At 45.8% G+C, this 19,485-nt stretch overlaps 2 protein-coding genes across 3 annotated transcripts in view; both read right to left on the bottom strand.

Moving 5' to 3' along the window:
* The window catches only part of celsr2 (cadherin, EGF LAG seven-pass G-type receptor 2), a 51,776-nt gene extending 44,059 nt beyond the window's left edge, over positions 1-7,717 (bottom strand). The window contains exon 1 of the mRNA XM_057325386.1: positions 4,070-7,717. Within this exon, the coding sequence (XP_057181369.1) occupies positions 4,070-7,598 (3,529 nt within the window). The 5' untranslated portion in view covers positions 7,599-7,717. The remainder of the gene's footprint in view (positions 1-4,069) is intronic.
* Positions 7,718-10,054: 2,337 nt separating this feature from the next.
* Positions 10,055-17,444, bottom strand: capzb (capping actin protein of muscle Z-line subunit beta). 2 transcript variants are annotated; one of them, XM_057325472.1, is made up of 10 exons: positions 17,286-17,444; positions 14,331-14,420; positions 13,683-13,804; positions 13,462-13,575; positions 13,232-13,373; positions 13,017-13,133; positions 11,865-11,930; positions 11,490-11,566; positions 10,748-10,849; positions 10,055-10,328 (listed from the first exon to the last, which is right to left on the bottom strand). In XM_057325472.1, exons 1-9 carry the CDS (start codon positions 17,286-17,288, stop codon positions 10,756-10,758), a joined length of 825 nt encoding a protein of 274 aa, XP_057181455.1. In that variant the 5' UTR covers positions 17,289-17,444; the 3' UTR covers positions 10,055-10,328; positions 10,748-10,755. The 2 variants fall into 2 exon arrangements, with proteins under 2 accessions (XP_057181455.1, XP_057181454.1); XM_057325471.1 differs by lacking the exon at positions 10,748-10,849 and having other exon boundaries at positions 10,061-10,328.
* Between the last annotated feature and the right edge of the window lie 2,041 nt (positions 17,445-19,485).

The following is a 19,485-nucleotide window of genomic DNA, read 5'->3' as shown; positions in this document are numbered from 1 at the left end:
AGAGAGAGAGAGAGAGAGAGAGAGAGAGAGAGAGAGAGAGAGAGAGAGAGAGAGAGAGAGAGACGGACGGTTTCTAGCTTTGCTGTTTGCTGCGTTTGTTGCTCTCTCTCTCTCTCTCTCTCAACTCTCCTCAGACTGATCGTGTTGTTATGGTAACTAAATTCCATCACTGACACTGCTCTCTGAGCCACGCCTCTCTCTGGACCAATCACACACTCACGGACACGCCCACTATAATTAACTACCTGCATACTTATACATTATCAGAGCGGCAGCCAATCACAACAGCTGAAGTGTGTGTGTGTTTAGAGTGTGTGTGTGTGTGTGTGTGTGTGTAGGTATCAGTGTTGCCGCGGGCGCCTGCTGTCATGGCAACCGGATTTCCTCCACCTGAGCTCAGAATAGTGCACTCAGCAGGGGGCGGGACCAATCAGAGCCAATCAGAGCGCAGGAACCCTCTCTCATGAAGTGTCATTTAATCAAAGAAACCCAACACAACACGTGTGTGAACCCTCACATGAAACACCACTGAACACACTTTAACATGCAGTGAAACATACAAATACAACACAACGCTACACACTGAACATCATGACACTCTTTTAACATCTAACTGAATCACACACACACACACCTCCTACGCAACACATTTCCCTGCTGTCACACACAGACTGAAGCTTCTCATCTCCAACAACCACAAATCAAACATCTCAAAGAGTCTGTTAACAACACAAGTGTGTGTGTGTGTGTGTGTTTGGGGGGGGTTGGTTAAAGTAGGAAACAAGATCACACACACACACACACACACACACACACACACACACACACACACACACACACAGTCACACAATGTTTCTTGGGTGATTTGTATTTATTTGTGACCTCTCACCAGCCTCACACACACACATTCCTGTCATTGCTCTTCATTATGGAGCTCGTCCAGGAGGTCTGAGACTCAAAGCATTAGCATGTTAAAAGCCCTGCGGCCGTCTCACACAAACACACACACACGCACGCACGCACGCACGCACGCACGCACGCACGCACGCACACACACACACACACACACACACACACAATGGAGGTCAGAGTTTGTGCCACAGTGTGAGTGTGTGAGTCCAGAAACAGGAATCAGATCTCATAACACACTTGTGGGACAGGTTTAACTTCACATGTATGAAGAATAAATGTGATTTTATGTGCTGATCATTCTGGACTTCTGTTTCACACACACATGCACACATGCACACGCACACACACAGTGATGTCATCTGTCCAGTTCAACAGAGCAACAGGGTAGAAAAGTCATACATAAATCACTAACACACACACACACACACACCACGCACAGGCTTTGGTTGACTATCCCCGTGGGGACAGTCCATAGGCGTAATGTTTTTATACTGTACAAACTGTATATTCTATCCCCTATCCCTAAACCTAAACCTAAACCTAAAGATCATAGAACACTTTTTGCATTTTTAGATTTGTAAAAAATATTGTTCTGTACAATTTATTAGCTTTTGTGCCCATGAGGACACACACACACACACACACACACACACACACCCCCACACACACACACACCACACCACCAACACACACACACACACACACACACACACACACACACACACACACACACACACACACACACACACACACACACACACACTCAGGTGAAGTCTGCTCTTAATGGAAGTTCACTTAACAGTCAGCAACACACCAGACAAACCCTACACACACCCCCACACACACAAGCTGAACCTGAGGGTCATAGGATTCACTCGTGTGTGTGTTTGTGTTGGGGGTGTCAGCTCTCTTCAGAGTTTCTTGCAGTTTTTTTACAACACACACACACACACACACACGCGCACTGTGAGCCGCCCCACCCAGCAGGCATTTCTCAGGCTCCGCTGAGGTCGTCATGACGACTCACTGCTTAACAAAAGCATTTCTCAACGGCATTATTCACACACCAGAAAAAAGAGAGAGAGAAGAGGGAGGAGGGGCGAGAGCGAGACGGGTTGAGAACGAAAGGCAGGCTGAAAGAGAGAGAGACAGAGACATTGATGCTAGGGTTGTCAGGTGGTTGCTATGATGTTCTGTTAATTATTTTCTGTCAAATGAGTCAATTCTCACTTTCAGATGTAACACATGTTCCAGTCTATGAGTTCATTCACACATTTTACTTTATAAAATAATTTGACTTATAATAAACATCTCGAATGATTTACACCAGAAAACAGCACAGGTGCATCTGTCAGACGTCTGCTAAAGATCTGGAAAACATCTGCTGTGTAAAAACATCTTAGAAGGAGCAGTTTTACATCCATTAAACCATAAACATCTTACAAACATCTTCTAGACGTCTATATGACATCTGACAGTAAACACGTCTGGCAGATGTAAAGACAGACATCAAATAGACGTCTCCCAGACGTATGTGTCCTTCTCTTGAGTGTAATATCTCTTCAGATGTGACTGACCAACAACAAGCACTGAAACATCTGAAGAACCTTCTGGAGTCTCTCTGCTCCTGCAGGAATCACTTGTGTTTACCGACTGGATTTCTATCAGCGTGATAATCTCTCAATGAGATTCAGCGGAGATCTCGCACGCGCGTGCTCACAGAATCATCAACATCGACCGCACCGGGAGCATTTTAAAGTGAACGTTTGTAAGTGAAGACCCCTCGTTTCATTCAGATGCTCAATGTGTATCACATATGTGACCCTGGACAACAAAAAACAGTCTTATGGGTCAGGATCTGAAAGCTGAATAAATAAGCTTTTCATTGATGTATGGTTTGTTAGAATAGGATTTGACTTGGATACAACTTTTTAAAACTCTGGAATCTGAGGGTGAAAAAAGAATAGCATATTACACACAAAAATAACGTTTTGATATATTTACGGTAGGAAATTTACAAAATATATTCACGGAACATGATCTTTACTTAAAGTCCCCGTGAACCGGAAGTTGCGATCATTTTTACTTCCGTATTCTGACACATTTCGGAGTGAAAATGAATTTCAAAGGAGAACATGAGTGGGCGTGGCTTGCGTTTTTCACTACGAATTGATTGGATGTGTAAAAACAGCTGTTGCATTTTGAAATGAAACTGGCAGCAGACTGACAGTTGAAGGGGAGGAGTTAACGGATGCTCCGCCCAAGCCGCCTAATTTATGTCATTTGAGATGGATAGTCATTTCAGGGCAGAAGTGCATTTTCAGATTTTAATTGAAGATTATGAGGGCACACGAATTAGAAAAAGAGAGTGACCCACATTGATAAGCTATCTACTATAAACGCTGCAATACTTCATGAAAAAATACGAATTGTCATTTTTAATTTCACTGGGACTTTAGTATCCTAATGATTTTGGGCATAAAATAAAAATGGATAGTTTGACCCATACAATGTTTTGTTGGCTATTGCTACAAACATACCCGTGCTACTGAAGACTGGTTTTGTGCTCCAGGGTCACATATCAATCCCAGAATGCACTGCAACAAGCTCAGTGAACAACTTCGTTTGAGATACTGAAACACACGCAGCAGTATTTTTCTCTCTCGTTGCTCAGCGTGAGCACTGACACACGCATCAGCAGGTGTGATGCGAGTGGTGTGTTCTGCTCTCTGATTGGCTGACACACAGCACCAGCTGTTACACACGTTTGAATCGAACTATAACACACACACACACACACACACACTAAAGAGCACATGAAGTGAATTGTGATGTAATCGTCATGAATGAATCTCGAGTGTTTCTCTCATTTCAGTGGGCTCTTAATGCATCTGTCTGTCAGAATCACACAAACTCATGTGAGCGTGTCTCAGTCTCAGAGCATCACACACACTCATGACTAAACCTTCATATGCTTCAATGACTAAATCACCTAAAGCAACATTACTGTCCCACATTCACTGCTCATGTATTAATACTGACTCTCTCTCTCTCTCTCTCTCTCTCTCTCTCTAGAGGAGCAGAGGTCATGTATTATACATCACTGAACCAGCCTGGAAATGCACATTTGTCACGCAAAGCTTCAGCAGATTCTCACCTGACACTGAGATCTTCATGGACGCCTCCAGCGGTCTGTTATTATCCAGAGCTTGACTGAGTCGAATCTCACCGCTGCTCTGATTCACAATCACCAGATTCAGCTCGTTCCCGGCTTCAAAACTGTAGCGAAGCTGATCCGACACGTCCGGATCGCTGGCCGGGATCCGTCCTATGACCCCCGACGGGAAGCTGTTGCTTTTATCCGTCACGTAGTTGTTGAACACAATCTGGAAGTTCTTCAGGACGGGGACGTTGTCGTTCTTATCTACGAGTTTGACGTGGACCGTGGCTCTGCTCACGAGAGGAGCGGACGTGGCCTGAACCACGATGACGTACTCCGACCGCGTCTCGTAGTCGAGGTCAGTGAGAGCCGTGAGCTCTCCAGAGAAGATGTCCAGCTGGAAGACCTCGGGGATGTTTCCTTCCACGATCTGATACATGATCTGAGCGTTGCTGCCCTCGTCCGGGTCTGATGCTGAGATGAAGGCCACCACCAGACCGATGGGACTGTTCTCCTCCACGAAGATATTGAACTCATCCTTCTCAAACACTGGCGGGTTATCGTTTACGTCCAGAACCGTCACCTGAACGTCCACCGGAGTCTTGAGCGCCGGAACTCCTTTATCAACAGCAAACGCTTGGAGATTATAGACGGGCGTGTTCTCGCGGTCCAGGCGCCGCAGAGATCGCACGATCCCTGATGTGGACTCGATGATGAAGTCTCCGTCGCCGTCTTCTCCTCCCTGAAACGTGTAGAACACTCGAGCGTTGAGTCCTGAATCGCGGTCGGTGGCGGACACCTGCAGGACACTGGTGAACACAGGGATGTCCTCCATGACGGAACCCGCGTAGCGATCGCGTAGAAACACAGGCGAGTTATCGTTCACATCGTTCACCAGGATCTCCAGATACGTGGTGTCTGATTTCTGCGGGATGCCGTTGTCTCGGGCCGTGATGGCCAGCGTGTACGACACATGATCCTCATAGTCCAACTCCATCTGTGTGGTGACGGCGCCGCTGTCCGGGTCAATGTTAAACTGCGGGATGCTGTCGTCCATGAAGTACGTGATGCGAGCGTTCTCACCCGTGTCCTCGTCTGTGGCGCTGATGATAACCACAGTAGTGCCCACGGCTCGATCTTCATTGATGTTCACCGTGTAATGCGAGCTCTGGAACACGGGTCTGTGCGTGTTAGCGTCCGTGACGTTCACGCACACTTTGGCCGTGTCCAAGCGTGTGCCATCAGACGCCGTGACCGTCAGGACGTACTGTCTTTCTAGTTTGTAGTCCAGCGGGAGGGCGAGCGTGATCAGTCCTCCGCCGCTCTGACTGGTGATGGAGAAACGGTTGCGCGTGTTTCCGCTGGAGATCTGATACGTCACCACGCTGTTAATATCCTGATCCACGGCGGACACGGTGACCACGCTCGTTCCTACAGCCGCGTCCTCGTTCAGACGCATGTAATAGGACTTCTGCGTGAACTCGGGGTTGTTGTCGTTGACGTCTAAAATAGTCATGCTAATGCTAGCGGACGAGGACATGGAGGGCGTGCCGTGATCTCGAGCTTCGACGCCAAAGTTATAAAAGTCGACGCTCTCTCTGTCCAGTTCGGACGATACGATGATCCAGCCGGTGCTGTTATTGATAGTGAAGGGGAAGTTGGGCGTGGTCTCTGTGAGGCGGTACTCCAGACGGGAATTTTCGCCAGCATCAGCGTCCACCGCCTGAACATGAATGACCGAATATCCCACAGGAACGTTCTCCAGAACCGTCGCCTGGAACGGTGTGCTGACGAATATGGGGGCGTTGTCATTGACGTCCAGCACCTGAACTGTGACCAGGCCGCTGATGTTGGACAGAGGTGGACGTCCTCCGTCTTGCGCTCGGATACGAAGCGTGTACTCTTTATTCATCTCATAGTCCAGCTGACTCACCAGATCCAATTTACCAGTCTGAGCGTCGATGTAAAATTGACCCCGGGTGTTACCGCTCATGATGCTGAAATGGACGACGGCGTTGTTCCCGCGGTCCAGATCGGTGGCCATCACCTGCAGGATTTCAGTGTTGGGCGTCTGGTCTTCCGGAACCTGGACCACATAGCGCTTCTCGCTGAACTGCGGCGCGTTGTCGTTATCATCCTCCACCACGATGTGCACCGTCGCAGTGGCGCTGCGGGGCACAGGGTCACGACCTTGGTCGTTCGCATCCACCAGCAGCACGTAAGATTCAGTGGTCTCGCGGTCCACGGGTCCTCTTGTGCGTATGACGCCGGACCGGGAGTCAATCTCAAACACATCGTTGGTCCCGGTGTTGTTTAGTAAATGATAAAGGATGTTTCCGTTCACGGGGGAGTCACCGTCTGTGGCACGTACTGTCAGAACCTCGTAACCGATCTCCAGATTCTCTCTCACGCTCTCTTTATAATCCTGCTGTTCAAACACGGGGTCGTGGTCGTTCGTATCCCTCACCATTACGGTAAGCGTGGCCATGGCGGTGCGACGTGGCGTCCCGTGATCAACCGCCGTCACCCTGAACACATGCGTGTCTTTTGTTTCTCGGTCCAGTATCTCGGCGGTGGAAACGACACCGCTGACCGGGTCAACGGTGAAGAGATTACTGGAGCGACTGTCAAAAAGAGCTTCCAGAATATATTCCAGTCGCCCGGCCTCGCCCTCATCCTGATCAACTGCTTTTAAAACAACAACAAAAGTCCCGGCGGGTTGATTCTCTGGGACGGACACCTGATACATGGGAGGCTGAAACTGAGGGCTATTGTTGACGTTCCTCCTGCGCCGGTTCAACAGACCCGAGTCTGAGCGCGCGGCCCAACGCAATAACTTCATCAGGTGACTTCGAGTAAACGGGCCGCGACCCACGCGCCAATGCGCATGCACGACGCGCGTCTGCGCGCCTCTCTCGCGTCCCGCGCAGCGCAGGTGAAACTCCAGCAGAGAGTCGCGGGTGAAACAGAGCGGCGCGGAGGTGAACAGCTGGCCATCGCTGAAGTAAAGCGCTGAAGTCTCGCTCACGTTACACAGAGTCTCGTGCCGCGGGTAACTGGGTAGCACGTCAGACACCCGGAAAACAGCCGAGCCCGCGTCCCGACACGCTGAACCTTTGATTAAACTTATAATTTCCACGTCCACTTTTCCTGTCCGCTTGCGTTGGTTTACACAGTTCCTGCCGTGGACGTGCACATCATACTGGCTGGTTAAAAGGTGTCTGAAACCGGACGCGTCGTCCGCGCACTCCTCCACCGCGAACACAGCGAACGGGTTCGAGGGAAGCGCGTCGCACTTCACGGAGCCCGAGAGCGCGAGCGCACCCGCACTCGGGCGCAGGAAGCTCTCCGTAAATCCGGGCTGGATGAGCTGCTCGAGCGCGCAGGACGCGCCGCTCTCCAGCGCGACGATCGCTGCGCCCGGTCCCGCATCTTCACTCACATGAACGACAAAACAATCCGCGACCCACGGGAGTTTCAAGCACCCGAAAACAACGAGCAACAAATCCCACGGTGCGACGAACATCTCTCCTCAGTGCTGCGCGTCCACGGCGCGTGAATTAAACGCAGTTTTTCGCCTCAAACTTTGCGTGTGGAGTCTCCATGCTGATCCACGCACTGCGGTCGAGCGCGCGCGCGCACACACATACACCTCTAGTGAATATGGGGGGGGTCATTTACATAAACCTGATTCAGAGCATCGGGGAAGAAGGGGGGGGGGTAGCGAGGGGGTGAGGGGTATCCTATGTATGGGGGCAGATCTTAAAAGGGCAACAGTTACTGCCCCAGCCTGCGCGAGCTCTAGAAGTCCTGCCAGTGATTCAAACAGCATTTACAGTTGACTGAGAACTGAATAAAAAACAGAGTTTTTTAAATTGGTTTCACAACAATAACTGCACCGAAATTATATTTCTAATAGTAACACAAATCTAGTGAATCCACCAAAGAACATATCGGTTTTTAAAACACTTTGTAATGTTGTTATATTTTATCATCTCAATTAAAAAAGTAAAAATGTTCAAATCTCTTTTACATAATAATAAGGGAAAAAAGGAAAAACACATATAGCTACACATCCATAAAAAAGCAAAGAACATACTTACTATAATAAAACCATGGTTGGCTTCTATAAGGGAAGAAACTCTTCATTTATTCGCATCCACACAATGTTGTTGTTCTTTACTAAGAACGAGGAACAAACACACGAAACTGCAAAATAACAAAATAAAAAATTACAAAGATGAAGACGATCAGTCAGAAAAACAGACAATACACGAACCCTTTCATCCAAATAAAACATCTCAGTAAATCTGGAAATAGAAAGAGGTCATTGGCGGTTCAGTTATTTTAATGTGCTTTGATCTTGATGTTTTAATGCATAAAGTACATGTTTTATAAAAGCACCTGAACATCTAAAATAAAACATACAAACACAGCTCTCACAGTTTAATCATATAAATAACAAATGATTTATAATGACATTGAGGAATCACTGGAACAACTTTTCATTTGTGTGACAGGATCGTTTGTGAGCTCGTTATTCTGTTCAGATGTTTGTTACTGCAGCGCCTCCTGCTGTCAGCAGTGTGTCACTGCACACCTGCCATCATAACATTTCAATAACAACGTGTTTAATATTTACACACAAATAAATGTGTAAAGAATAATTCAATATCGTTTCCTGCGCTGTGAAGAGTCCATAAAAGTATCTGCGATCTGTTCTTTCACAAGTCTCTCGAAACAAAACACTTCTACATGATCTACCGACTCTTTAATGACACACAAGTTAAAAAACAGCTATTCATATTTTATGCAACTTATTCAAATTAAATCGTTTGCTTGCCAGCAACGGGCACATTTATCATCAGAGGAGACGCGAAAAACAGTCAATGTGGTTCAAAAATAAATGTAGAGAAAAAACAAGTGAACTAGTGAAGTTTTACTGAACAGATTCTGACAAACAAGATGAAGGTTAAAATATTAGCACAACAGAGATTTGAAATGTGACCAAAGTGTAAAAATATTGAATTGTGTTGTTTACCAGGAGCTCTCAAATGATCAGAAAACCAGATGAAGGTTTCAGTGTCACAGATAATAAAAGTTATTAAAACCTTCATAATCATGAGGAAAAATCACATCAGAGCTGTGAAATAACACAAACACGCAATGAGAGTTTTTTGTGTTTTTATTGTTGCTGGAGGCCCCTAATACAACATAAACTGTAAAGCTTTTACAAAAAAACAACAACAAAAAACAAAAGAAATATAAACTAGACAATAATGATGATAATCCACCCCGCAGAAAACAAAACTGTCTGATGCCCCTAGATAGACGGAGAGCGAGAGCGAGAGAGAGAGAGAGAGCAGGAATATGTGTGCTGTTCTTGCATGAACACACAGACATTCACAACACACACTCGCGCACACACACGCTCATCTGTGTGAAGTCAAGCAGAAAGTTGAATATTAACAGCGAGAATATGAAATGATATAATGGCCATAATACATACGTGTGTATATTTATTAATATATATTTATATAATCCCTCTCCTGCCTCTCTGGGGCTCCTCATTCATTTCTCAAGCCTACACAAAACCAAACCAATAAACTTATTCTTCTGATGAGCGGAGAGAAGCTCCGCCCCCCATTGTGATGTCACTGAGAGCCAGACAGACAGACACGCCCAGCACTGTCTTAATACTACATGATCGCAGAGCAGACAGACAGATGGCCAGAGAGACAGACAGGTGAGCTGAAAATACAAAAAACGGCGTCTTTTCTCCTGTTGATGAGCAGACAGGTGTGAGGTGGAGAGAGAGAGAGAGAGAGAGAGAGAGAGAGAGAGAGAGAGAGAGAGAGAGAGAGAAGAGAGACGAGACAGACGAGGAGAAGAGAGGAGAGAGAGAGAGAGACAACGACGAGAGATGAGAGAGACCGAGGACGAGAGAGAGAGAGACGAGGAGAGAGAGAGAGAGAGAGAGAGAGAGGAGGAGACAGAGAGAGAGAGAGAGAGAGAGAGAGAGAGAGAGAGAGAGAGAGAGAGAGAGAGAGAGAGAGAGAGAGAGAGAGAGAGAGAGAGAGAGAGAGAGAGAGAGAGAGAGAGAGAGACAGAGAGGGGAGAGAGAGAGAGAGAGAGAGAGAGAGAGAGAGAGACGGACGGTTTCTAGCTTTGCTGTTTGCTGCGTTGGGTGAGTGCATTCAACAGATCGTTCTTCAGAGCCTCCTTCTGTGACTTATCCGCCAGCGTCTGAACGCTCCTGAACACAACAACACAACACACCAATCAGATCTACACATCACACAGGCAGTTATTCCTTCTCTTTCAAGTAAAACCACACAGAAACACCTCATATTTCACCGCACAAGACAAAAAAACACCAACTTTTGTTTATGTGTAAAGAAAAGGTTATGGATTGCACAAAGATCCAAACACAGACTTAAGAGTGAACATTATTGAATCAAAATAACTTCTTGGTTTCTTTAGATTTTGAGGTGATATAACTGAAAGATTCACAGAAGCAGAACTGGAACCGTCGAGCTCTTGTCTAGAGTTCAGATGGGGTTTGTGAACACACACACACACACACACGCTCATGATCTGTACCCAGAATGCACCTGCATGCAGTTAGTGTGGTTCAGTTAAAGGCACATCACGCTCACGGGTGTGCTGCTGTACCTCTGACCCTAGTCAATGTAGATCTGACGCTGAGTCAGAACCTGAGAGAGTTCCCGCTGCAACTGACGGTACGTTTGATTATCAGGAAGAGACTCAATAGATCTGCAGCCCGCACGCACACACACAGAGAGGAAAGAGCAATGAAGACCATCAAAACAAAAGTGTGAAGAGATGACAGAGAGATACAGAGAAAGAGAAATGAAAATCAAAGGAGCACGTGATGATTCTGGAATGGTTTTGTTTTCTTATGAAAGCCGCGTTACACATTCTTCTTAGTCTGGAGAGACATCAGTCAGTCACGATTCACTCAGACTCAGAGAAATATTTCTGTACTAGTGTCTGAATTCATCAAGCATCAGTGCTAGAGATTCAGTGATTCAGTGAGTGAATCGTTAGATTCGGGAACTTGAAACATCATTCAGCTGCGGAGCCAGTAGGAAACAGAGAAGAGAACTGTAGTGTCGTGATCCGTCTGCACCAACACAACCGCTGACACAACATCATGAAATCAGCAGAAGAACACACCAGCAGCACGTCTCACAAACATCCTGATAGGAGAATACGCACACCTCTCTCACACGTCACACACACACACACACACACACACCTCTCTCTCTCTCACACACGTCACACACACACACACACACCTCTCTCTCTCTCACACACGTCACACACACACACACACACACACACCTCTCTCTCTCTCACACACATCACACACACACACACACAGTTGTCATACCTCAGACCGTTGACGATGTCTTTAGTCTTGCCGAAATAAATCTCATTCAGGGTGGATCGAATCTTATTTTCCATATCCTGAGACACACACACACACACACACACACACACACACACACAGAGCGAGTCTTAATGTGTTTAAAGAGAAACATGAAAGTGATTTGACTGAAAGTGTGAAGTGATCACAGCAGCTCACACATCTAAATCATCACATCTGTAAACTGAGATTACTCTTATTACTGCAGATTTAAACCACAAGACCACCCTAACCCTAACAGATGAGTTACACTTATAGACTGAAGCAATCAACAGATGTTTGATTTCAACACAATCCATATCAGCTCAACTCAACATGTGTGTGTGTGTGTGTGTGTACCTCCACCAGGCGTCCAATGTTAGCAATGTTAGGAGAAGATTCTCCAACAGTCTCATCTTTCTCCATCTGAAGAGAGCGACAGAGAGAGAGAGAGACAGGGATTGGTCAGGTGTGGTCACATGACCTCTCATGAGTATGGTCTGAATCAGCTACTGTCACTTGTGTGACCATGCTAAACATAGACAGAGAGTCTCACTGCATAACTTGTCTGTCTGTCATCATCTCACCCTGCAACCACTAAATAACTGCTGTCTCACTGCATTACCAGTCTGCCTCACTGCATGGCCCGTCTCACTGCATTACCAGTCTGCCTCACTGCATGGCCCGTCTCACTGCATTACCAGTCTGTCGCACTGCATGGCCTGCCTCACTGCATTACCAGTCTGTCGCACTGCATGGCCTGCCTCACTGCATGGCCTGCCTCACTGCATTACCAGTCTGTCGCACTGCATGGCCTGCCTCACTGCATGGCCTGCCTCACTGCATTACCAGTCTGTCGCACTGCATGGCCTGTCTCACTGCATGGCCTGTCTCACTGCATTACCAGTCTGTCTCACTGCATGGCCTGTCTGTCGCACTGCATGGTCTGCCTCACTGCATGGCCTGTCTCACTGCATTACCAGTCTGTCGCACTGCATGGTCTGTCTCACTGCATGGCCTGTCTCACTGCATTACCAGTCTGTCTCACTGAATGGCCTGTCTGTCGCACTGCATGGCCTGTCTCACTGCATTACTAGTCTGTCTCACTGCATTGTCAGTCTGTCTCACTGCATTACCAGTCTGTCGCACTGCATTACCAGTCTGTCTCACTGCATGGCCTGTCTGTCGCACTGCATGGCCTGTCTCACTGCATTACTAGTCTGTCTCACTGCATTGTCAGTCTGTCTCACTGCATTACCAGTCTGTCGCACTGCATTACCAGTCTGTCGCACTGCATTGCCAGTCTGTCTCACTGCATGGTCTGTCTGTCTCACTGCATGGTCTGTCTGTCTCACTGCATGGTCTGTCTGTCTCACTGCATGGTCTGTCTGTCCCACTGCATGGTCTGTCTGTCCCACTGCATGGCCTGTCTCACTGCATGGCCTGTCTGTCTCTTAGATGTCTCACTGTCACATATCTCTGACTGTATCTGTCTGTCAGTGTGTGTCTGACCTGTCTGGTGAGGCTGCCGCCCAGGTTCATGGTTCCTGAGCCGGTTTTGGTGGTTTGCAGCCACAGCATGACAGTAGATGTGAGTTTGTAATGAGCCGTACGGCCGCTGGATTTCTCCTGAAACAACACAACAAACATTCATCATCGTCACAAACGTCAATCACAAAGATCCGTGTCATTAAATGTCAGAAGTGTGCTGATCAGGTGTGTGTTACCTGCACCTCCACCACATGGATGGAGTCCCAGCATCCCTTGATCTTTTTCGAGCCGTCTCCTGCCTTCTTAATGAGGATAACACCAGCAAATCCATGATCCAGATCCCACAGATAGACAGACGAAACCCCGCCCTCAAAATACCTGACAGGAGCACAACACGTCAATCACAGGCGGCTGGCCAATCACAGCGCTTACAGTCTCCTGCATGTGTGTGTGTGTGTGTACTCACAGGTCTCTGTATTGGTCGAAAGCGTTGTTGGCCTCCACCTCGAGCTTACGGAGGCGAGCGGACGGCATGGCTCCATCATCTATAGGAGGCTCGTATTTATTGCTCCAGGGGGATCTGACATCACACACAAGAACACAAACTCGTGTGACATTCAACAACAATCCACTCACTAAACACGTGTCGTGTGCACAACAGAACTGACGGCAGTGTGATGTTCTGACCTGTAGGAGTCGCCGTCACGGTTATAATCACACAGAAGATAGTCTTTCCCCACCACTTTATCACGAGCGATTTTCAGCGGCTGATCCACAGACGACAGCAGATCTTCACACAGACTGGGTACCTGCGCACACACACAGATGAAACGAACGTCCTGCTGTGAAGGAAGTCAAGTCTTTGTGTATCTGTCAGACACATCACACACACACAGTGAAGTCTCGTCCTCCTCATTAAACACGTGTGTGACGGTGAAACTCTCTCGCCCCGCTGAGTGACTGACACACACACTAATGACACATAACAACAACCGCCCCCCCTTCATTAACACACCGGTGTGTGTGTGTGTGTGTGCGCGCGCGCGCGTATAAATGAAGATCACTGACAGTGAGAGTACGAGCTGTTCTGCATCTGACTGAACGCTGTGAAAACAAACACAATCTCATGCTTCAACAACTTGACAAACACACACAACACATGTGATGTAGAGGAACACGTCTCAGAACAACACAATCTGTATTCTTCAACAGAAAACAAACAACACATGAAACACGACTTTATACTTCCACACAAATAAAACAGTACGTCATGCGTGTTGTGTGTTTACAGCTTTACACAACACCGGTCACACACACACACACACACACACTCACCAGGTCGATGAGGTCACTGAGGTTCTTCTCGATCTGTTGTGGAGGCAAACGCCTCATGAGGTCCAGAGCACAATCCAACTGCTGGTCATTCTGTACAAATACACAAACACAACATTAATCAACACAACACACTCACACACATATATCTGTCAACAACACAACTCACAGACACTCCCCACACCAACACTCTCTGTAGTGTCTGTGATATGAATATGTCTTAAAGCAGTTGTGTAAGTGCTCGGATACACACACTTTGTGTTATGACACACTGAAAGATACACAAACTGATGTCGAACGCACACACAACCTGACGCACACACACACTCACTCACTCCATCAGAGACTGCCGGAACCAGCAGACCGATCGCTGAACCCAAACACAACCGCTCCCGTCTCAACAACACCTCCTGTTCCTGACACACACACTGTGTGTGCATGTGTGAGGGGTCAAAGGGCAGATGAGGAGGTGACCTGAGATTGAGACCACCTGCTCGGAGTCTGTTACAGGCTCTCATGTAAATGCTCCAGTGTGTGTGTGTGTGTGTTGTGATGTAAATATGAGGTGCTGCTGATGGAGAGAGAGCAGAATTCACTCTTAAAGCACAAATATTTAAGTTTGTAAAGAGCCGAGACGACGTTGTGTGTTTTACAAAACACTACACACAACTCATCATCTAGAGAAGACATACTGCACATCCGTGTCACGAGATTCTTCTTTTAATCACATTATACTACAATCCTGACACACAACAAACATTACAACTACACAACAGCCAGAATCAAACTGAACATCACAAGAGTGAACACATGATGCACAATGTTGTGACGTTGTGTTTACTGACGCTGACATCAAACATGACAGGAACTGAAATCATCAATGCTTACATCACACACACACACAATAATAAAACTGTACAACGTATTTTGATCACACACACACTTCACATACAAACTTACAGAAATAAACACACAAACACAACACTAGACTTGTGTCTGCTGGTGTTAAACTAAAAACCTTAATTGTGGTTCAATTGATTCACGCAATTGTGTTATTGTGGTGATTTCGGAAGAACAGGCTGAATAACAGTGAACAACAAGATTTGTATATTTACGTTCATCAGTAAATCAACACTCAGATAGTGTAACACAACTCTGAAGTGTAAACAAAACCTCATGACATAAATGTATTTATCTGTGAATGACACACAACATGACAACAGTTGAAAGTGTACATACTGACAACAGTGAACATATCAAAACACAACAACACAAATCTACACAAAACACTAACTAACAAACCTATACACATGCATCATTCAGTTTTTGTGTTGTTAAGGTTTAGTGTGTATTTTGGTGCTTAATGATGTGTGTGTTGCTCAGAGTGTATCATAAAGTGTATAGTGTATTGTATAGTACAGTGTGTGTGTGTTGCAGTGGTAATGATGTGTATTGTGTATAAGTGTGTTACTGCACATGTCTTGTGTTGCTCAGTGTGTCATATATTATTGTGTGTGTTGTTGGGTCAGTGTGTGTTATAGTGTGCACTGTACAGTTAGTGTTTGTATGGTGTGTGTGTGTGTTGTCAGTGTGTCTAGTAGAGTGCACTACAGTGTGTAATATGTGTGTGTTGTTGGGTCAGTGTGTGTTATAGTGTGCACTGTACAGTTAGTGTTTGTATGGTGTGTGTGTGTGTTGTCAGTGTGTCTAGTAGAGTGCACTACAGTGTGTAATATGTGTGTGTTGTTGGGTCAGTGTGTGTTATAGTGTGCACTGTACAGTTAGTGTTTGTATGGTGTGTGTGTGTGTTGTCAGTGTGTCTAGTAGAGTGCACTACAGTGTGTAATATGTGTGTGTTGTTGGGTCAGTGTGTGTTATAGTGTGCACTGTACAGTTAGTGTTTGTATGGTGTGTGTGTGTGTTGTCAGTGTGTCTAGTAGAGTGCACTACAGTGTGTAATATGTGTGTGTTGTTGGGTCAGTGTGTGTTATAGTGTGCACTGTACAGTTAGTGTTTGTATGGTGTGTGTGTGTGTTGTCAGTGTGTCTAGTAGAGTGCACTACAGTGTGTAATATGTGTGTGTTGTTGGGTCAGTGTGTGTTATAGTGTGCACTGTACAGTTAGTGTTTGTATGGTGTGTGTGTGTGTTGTCAGTGTGTCTAGTAGAGTGCACTACAGTGTGTAATATGTGTGTGTTGTTGGGTCAGTGTGTGTTATAGTGTGCACTGTACAGTTAGTGTTTGTATGGTGTGTGTGTGTGTTGTCAGTGTGTCTAGTAGAGTGCACTACAGTGTGTAATATGTGTGTGTTGTTGGGTCAGTGTGTGTTATAGTGTGCACTGTACAGTTAGTGTTTGTATGGTGTGTGTGTGTGTTGTCAGTGTGTCTAGTAGAGTGCACTACAGTGTGTAATATGTGTGTGTTGTTGGGTCAGTGTGTGTTATAGTGTGCACTGTACAGTTAGTGTTTGTATGGTGTGTGTGTGTGTTGTCAGTGTGTCTAGTAGAGTGCACTACAGTGTGTAATATGTGTGTGTTGTTGGGTCAGTGTGTGTTATAGTGTGCACTGTACAGTTAGTGTTTGTATGGTGTGTGTGTGTGTTGTCAGTGTGTCTAGTAGAGTGCACTACAGTGTGTAATATGTGTGTGTTGTTGGGTCAGTGTGTGTTATAGTGTGCACTGTACAGTTAGTGTTTGTATGGTGTGTGTGTGTGTTGTCAGTGTGTCTAGTAGAGTGCACTACAGTGTGTAATATGTGTGTGTTGTTGGGTCAGTGTGTGTTAAAGAGTGCAGCGTGTGTGTTGTTAACATTAACTCATTTATAAGACGCTTTAATCCAAATAATGAGTGAGTTAGTGTGTGATGTGTATGTGTGTGTGTGCGTGTCGGGTTCTGGGAGGCGCTCGGCGTCTCTTCCTAAAACGGGCATCGACCCAGAGCGCGTGAGCGCGTTCTCTTACCATGTCTGCGGTTTCTGCGGGTCTCGAGCCTGCGGTGGACTTCGGTTCGGTTCGACGCGCGCGTTTGTGTGTTTACGGACGAGGTTCGGATCGACTCTGTGACGGAACCCAGCCCTGTCAGCGCTTCACTTCCTCATCCGGGACACTGTGGGGGAGGGGCGGACACAACACGGCCGCTTGCGCATCCGGGTCATTCCCTCCTGCACTCGACGGACCAATCGGTGGCGCTTCAGTAAGGCATGGCCAAATATAGAAGAAGAGGGGCGTGGCGCACACGATGACGGCAGGGGGCGACAGACAGCAGCTTTATTACTAAAAATCAATAGTGAATAGTTTCAGTTACGTTCGCAAATTCCAACAAACGACAAAGGAAACATCTTTAATCCAACAACGTGAAGCTCATAATATTGAATATTCTTAATTCATAGTATTTCCAATTAATTTTAAATGTACTTTATTGGCATGATCGTGTATAATATCGCCAAAGCATTTTACATAAAACACTGAAACATAAAAACATTAAAAAAAAACATTTTAAACACAGGCACGTGAAAGAAAGATAATGTATGTACGTGTAGCCTATTTACAACATATACAAAACACAATAAACATAATAAAAAACATTTACTTTAAACCATTTACAAATTTCAATTGAAATGTAAAGGAATCCAGAGAGAGACGGAGACAGATTGTCAGAGAGAGAGCTCATCTGAGAGCGAGCGGGTCTAAAGTCTCGCGATATTTGCGGAACGTGATGTCTCGTAGACAGCACGGTAAAAGCTGTTACTTGTGATAAACTGTGTTTTACAGTTATTTATTCAATAAAGCACACTTACAAACTCAAGAATAACGTTTATGACACTTTGCTGACTGAACTGAGAACATGACCAGCGCTGCATGTCATGACACAGATGTGGAAATATTCATGTGTTCATATTTAAATAATAAATCACGAGACTCTATTTGAGTGCTTTAATAAGAATCTCCAAGTCGTAACACTGCTTTAAATGAATAATGTTGATCGGATATTGGTTTATTGATCATTATTTAGTTGATGAGTTGTGTTGACTTTAGTGTTGCAGGTTGTGTGATGACTTGTTGAGTTACAGGACTGAATGTGTTTATGTCTTGAGTGTGCTGAAGGGTTAGTGTGTTAGGATGAGCCGTTCGGACACGAAACCCCCCGAGCTTCATTCCTGTTCACTCTTCACTAACTCTGTAAAGATGACACGCGTCTTATGATGAATGTGTGTGTCAATCAAACTAAACAAACAAACTCACAACACTGCACACACACTCACACACTTCCCGAATCGTGTAGAGATATGTTCAAAAGACCTTAATAATATATTTCTTTCTTTATGAATTACATGTAATGTTATTTTCAGAATGAAACTGTTCAGTTCAGAACTAACTAGGGTGTGTGTATATATGATGATGTGTGTGTTTGGTGTATTGTGTGTAAGTTAGTGCTGGTGTATATTAAGTGTGTGTGTTAGTGCTGGACCCGTTGTGTATGAGTGCACAAGTATTTTAATTGTGTGTGTGTGTGATTGATATTCACTGTCGGCTTTAGTGTTTACAACAACCCCTCATGTTTACAACAACACACTAACACACTCTGACTGAAGTATGCATACTCTGACGTACCTGCACAGGAAATAACACAATCAGTATGTATGTAACTATAACAGTATCCCATAATGCACAGGGCTGAAGTACCGAGGTGATGATAAGGTGTAGTGTACAGTATGTGTTCTCTATGAGACAGAGCAGTGTGTGTAGAGAAAGAGTGTGTGTCACGTGTGTGTGTGTTGTGGTTTTGTTTGACATGTGTAAGTTGTGTAATAGTCGCAGTGGTGGGATTCTCTGAATTCAATTACAGGCGTTCAGATGTGCTGCCAGGCCTCATGTTTCATGGGTGGAGTTCTTCAGCGCTTCATGAGTTTAACCTCACCGCCACCTTCACACACACAACACACTCATGAAGGACTTTTACTCTTAACACACTGAAGCAGTGTCATGAATGCTTGTAATATACACAACATTTCATTACACACGTGACTGACAGATGAAAATCCCCCTCTCTCTCTCTCTCTCTCTCTCTCTCTGTCTCTCTCTCTCTGTCTCTCTCTCTCTCTGTCTCTCTCTCTCTCTCTCTGTCTCTCTCTCTCTCTCTCTCTCTCTCTCTGTCTCTCTC

This window comes from Triplophysa rosa, linkage group LG25 (assembly GCF_024868665.1).
Source record: "Triplophysa rosa linkage group LG25, Trosa_1v2, whole genome shotgun sequence".
Taxonomy (NCBI): Eukaryota; Metazoa; Chordata; class Actinopteri; order Cypriniformes; family Nemacheilidae; genus Triplophysa; species Triplophysa rosa.
The sequence above is the reverse complement of the archived record's forward strand: the minus strand, read 5'-3'. Positions and strand labels throughout refer to the sequence as shown.